At 43.7% G+C, this 3,287-nt stretch overlaps 1 protein-coding gene across 1 annotated transcript; it reads right to left on the bottom strand.

Moving 5' to 3' along the window:
• Positions 1–585: 585 nt before the first annotated feature.
• On the bottom strand, positions 586–3,216 carry LOC105462788. Its single transcript, XM_011709639.1, has one exon. It carries the CDS (start codon positions 3,214–3,216, stop codon positions 586–588), a length of 2,631 nt encoding a protein of 876 aa, XP_011707941.1.
• Positions 3,217–3,287: the final 71 nt, after the last annotated feature.

The raw sequence follows: 3,287 nt of genomic DNA, 5'->3' as shown, positions 1-3,287 counted from the left end.
ATGTTTGGGATTTAACAGAAATGAATCGCCGGATTTCACCTTTGAAAAATACTAAGAGCCGTGTCGCTCGTGATGCTTTATTGCCGCCATGTACAATACTGATTTTATTACATTCTCCTTCTTCGAGAGCGCGCTAGCGCCGGTCTTCTTCTTCGCGGACGCTCATGCGCCAAAAAACTGACGAATGCCCATTCGCTCGCGGCCATATTACGAATCGCCGTACGCACGCAAACGCATCTACAAACTCTAAGTGAGCTCATGAACATATACCCCCCGGCATTGAAAGATTTCTTTCAATGAAAGAATTAAAACATAAACTTATGACTAAACGAGGAGTAGCTTAATCGATCTGCTTGACGCAACAAATAATAACGAAATATCTTGATGAATTATAGCAGAACAAATTTGACTTTAAATTCTTATGTAACGCAGTAGTGGACTGTAACTTATTGTTGAACAAATTAAACGGATAAATTCGCAACTTATAGAATATGATAAAATAAACGCAAACACGAAAATAATTTCGCAACTTATAGAATATGATAAAATAAACGCAAACAAGAAAATAATTTCGCAACTTATAGACTATTGGTTTTGATCGCAATCGTCGAGAGGTAACGGACAAAGCTTAGCCGTAGCGATTCGAATATTGCCTGTCGCCGTCTTAACAGTGACTGCTCTCACTATATCATCTCTCCCTGGGTGAACTGTGACGACCCGGGCTAACTTCCACTTGAATGGAGGAAGAGTATTGTCTTTAATTAGAACCATGGTGTTCTCTTGAATCGATTTGACCGGCTCTTTCCATTTAGTACGTTGCTGAAGTTCAGATATGTATTCCTTACTCCAGCGCTTCCAAAAATGCTGGTGTAAACTCTGAACCAACTGCCACCTAGACAACCTATTTTCTGACAGATGTGTTAGTGACGGGTCCGCCATTGATGTAAACGTACGGCCGATAAGAAAATGAGCCGGGGTCAACGGTGTGAGATCGTTTGGATCGGATGATAGTGGTGTTAACGGACGTGAATTTAACGTAGCTTCGATCTGAGAGAGTAATGTACTAAACTCTTCGAAGGTTAATGCTAGGTTACCTGCGATACGTTTCAGGTGATGTTTAGTTGCCTTAACACCTGACTCCCACAATCCTCCAAAATGGGGGGAGTAAGCGGGAATGAAATGCCAATTAATTCCCATATCGTTAATCGCTTCGCTAATGCTTGCACCTTCCTTCTCCATCAGCTCGCCTAGCTCTTTTAGTTCCCTATTGGAACCTACAAAACTCGCTCCGTTGTCGGAGTATATATGAGCCGGCTTACCACGCCGAGCTGAAAATCGTCTGAGCGCCGCGATAAACGCCTCAGAAGTCATATCTGAAACTAACTCTAAATGAACAGCTTTGATCGAGAAACAGATAAACAGGCATATGTAACATTTACTTGTCTTGCATCCTCTACCTTTTCTGTCTTTTATCGAGAACGGACCCGCGTAATCCACGCCTGTGACATGGAATGGCATACTAATCGATACGCGAGCCTTGGGTAATTCACCCATTAAAGCCTGTGCCTGTCGTGGCTTATTTCGAAAACATCTAATGCAATCGTGTACTATTCGCTTTGCTAAGTTCCTACCGCCAACTACCCATAATTTTTCGCGTATGGAGGACAAGAGCAGTTGAGGACCTGCGTGTAATAGTCGTAAATGCTCGTCTTTAAAGAGTAGTTTTGTAAACGGGTGCTTTGCAGACACTATTATCGGGTGCTTCTTATCATTATCAAAATTTGAATTTCCTAGCCTGCCACCTACTCGTAAAATGCCTTCGCTGTCGATAAATGGATTCAACGGATTCAATTTCTTAATCTGAGCAGAACTGCGTTTGTTAGCTACTATATCCTTTATTTCCTTAGGGTACGATTCCCTTTGAGCTATTTTTAAGAGCATGTGCAGCGCCTCGTTGAGCTCCGCTGCAGCAATGGGATCCGTTCTGCGTTGGCCTTTGCCTTTACAATTATTTGCGAAACGCCTACAATACGCTATAGTTCGAATGAGACGCCTCGCACTAGACTTGCCTTCAAAAATCGATGGTTCTGCTGACCGTGTCTGTCCTAACATGCAGTGTTCTTTCTTGACTTCTAATAAGCTATCCTCTATGATGCGTGTTTGTGGCCAATTGCTAGCGTCTTCTGCTAGAAATGACGGTCCGTTCCACCAAAGCCTTGACTTGCTTAGCTTGCCTGCGTCTAAGCCACGTGAGAGTAAATCTGCAGGGTTTTCTGCTGTGGGAACGTGTCGCCATTCATACGCCTCCGTTAAACGTTGTACTTCGGCTACGCGGTTTGACACAAACGTTTGCAATGTGCCTGATTGCATTCGTAGCCAACTCAACACTATTGTTGAGTCACTCCAACAAGTGATCTTCTCGAAGGAGATTCCAAGCGACTGTACTGCCTTGGCCACCAGGCGGGCGAGGAGGAGGGCTGCGCACAACTCTAAACGAGGGATGGTTTGCTGCTGGAGAGGTGCTACTCTACTCTTTGCACATAACAATGACACCTGATAATTTCCTTCGGGATCTTGTGACCTGATGTATACGCAGGCACCATATGCGTTTAGTGACGCGTCTGAGAATGCGTGTAACTGCAAGCTTGTGCAATCTTTACCTACAACACTGCGCGGAATCTTGATTTTGTTTATCTCTTGCATTTGCTTGCGGAAGGCTGACCACTTTTCATGTAACTCTGCTGGTAATGATTCGTCCCACGAAAGTTTATACAACCATAATTTTTGCATCAATATCTTGGCTATGATATTGCATGGACCGAGTATTCCTAAAGGATCGAATATCTTTGCTATTTCGGCTAGGATGTGTCTCTTCGTTATCTTTGTTTGCATGTTTTCTTTCACCTTGAATGTTATGTCGTCGGATTGCGCCCGCCAGTAAGTTCCCAGTGTCTTCATTTGCTTTCCATCTGTGAACTCGACGTCTTCCGGAAGCTTGTCCTTTGTGGGGATGTTTGCTGTTATAGAAGGTTCGTTTGATAGCCATTTTCGCAACTTGAATCCTGCTGTGCCTAGGATGTGCGACAATCCTTGTATAATTTCCTTTGCTTCATCAATGCTGTTAGTTCCTGTTAGCAAGTCATCCATGTAGAAGTCCTTTCGAATGACCCTTGCTATTTTTGGGGCTTGATCTGCGAACTCGTTTGCCAACTCCATTAGACATCTGGTAGCCAAGAAAGACGCTGACGCCGTACCGTAAGTAAGTGTGTTTAGCTCGAATGTGGATA

This window comes from Wasmannia auropunctata, unplaced genomic scaffold (genome assembly GCF_000956235.1).
Source record: "Wasmannia auropunctata unplaced genomic scaffold, wasmannia.A_1.0 LD336095.1, whole genome shotgun sequence".
NCBI classification, from domain to species: domain Eukaryota; kingdom Metazoa; phylum Arthropoda; class Insecta; order Hymenoptera; family Formicidae; genus Wasmannia; species Wasmannia auropunctata.
This window is presented reverse-complemented; position numbering and strand designations above follow the sequence as displayed.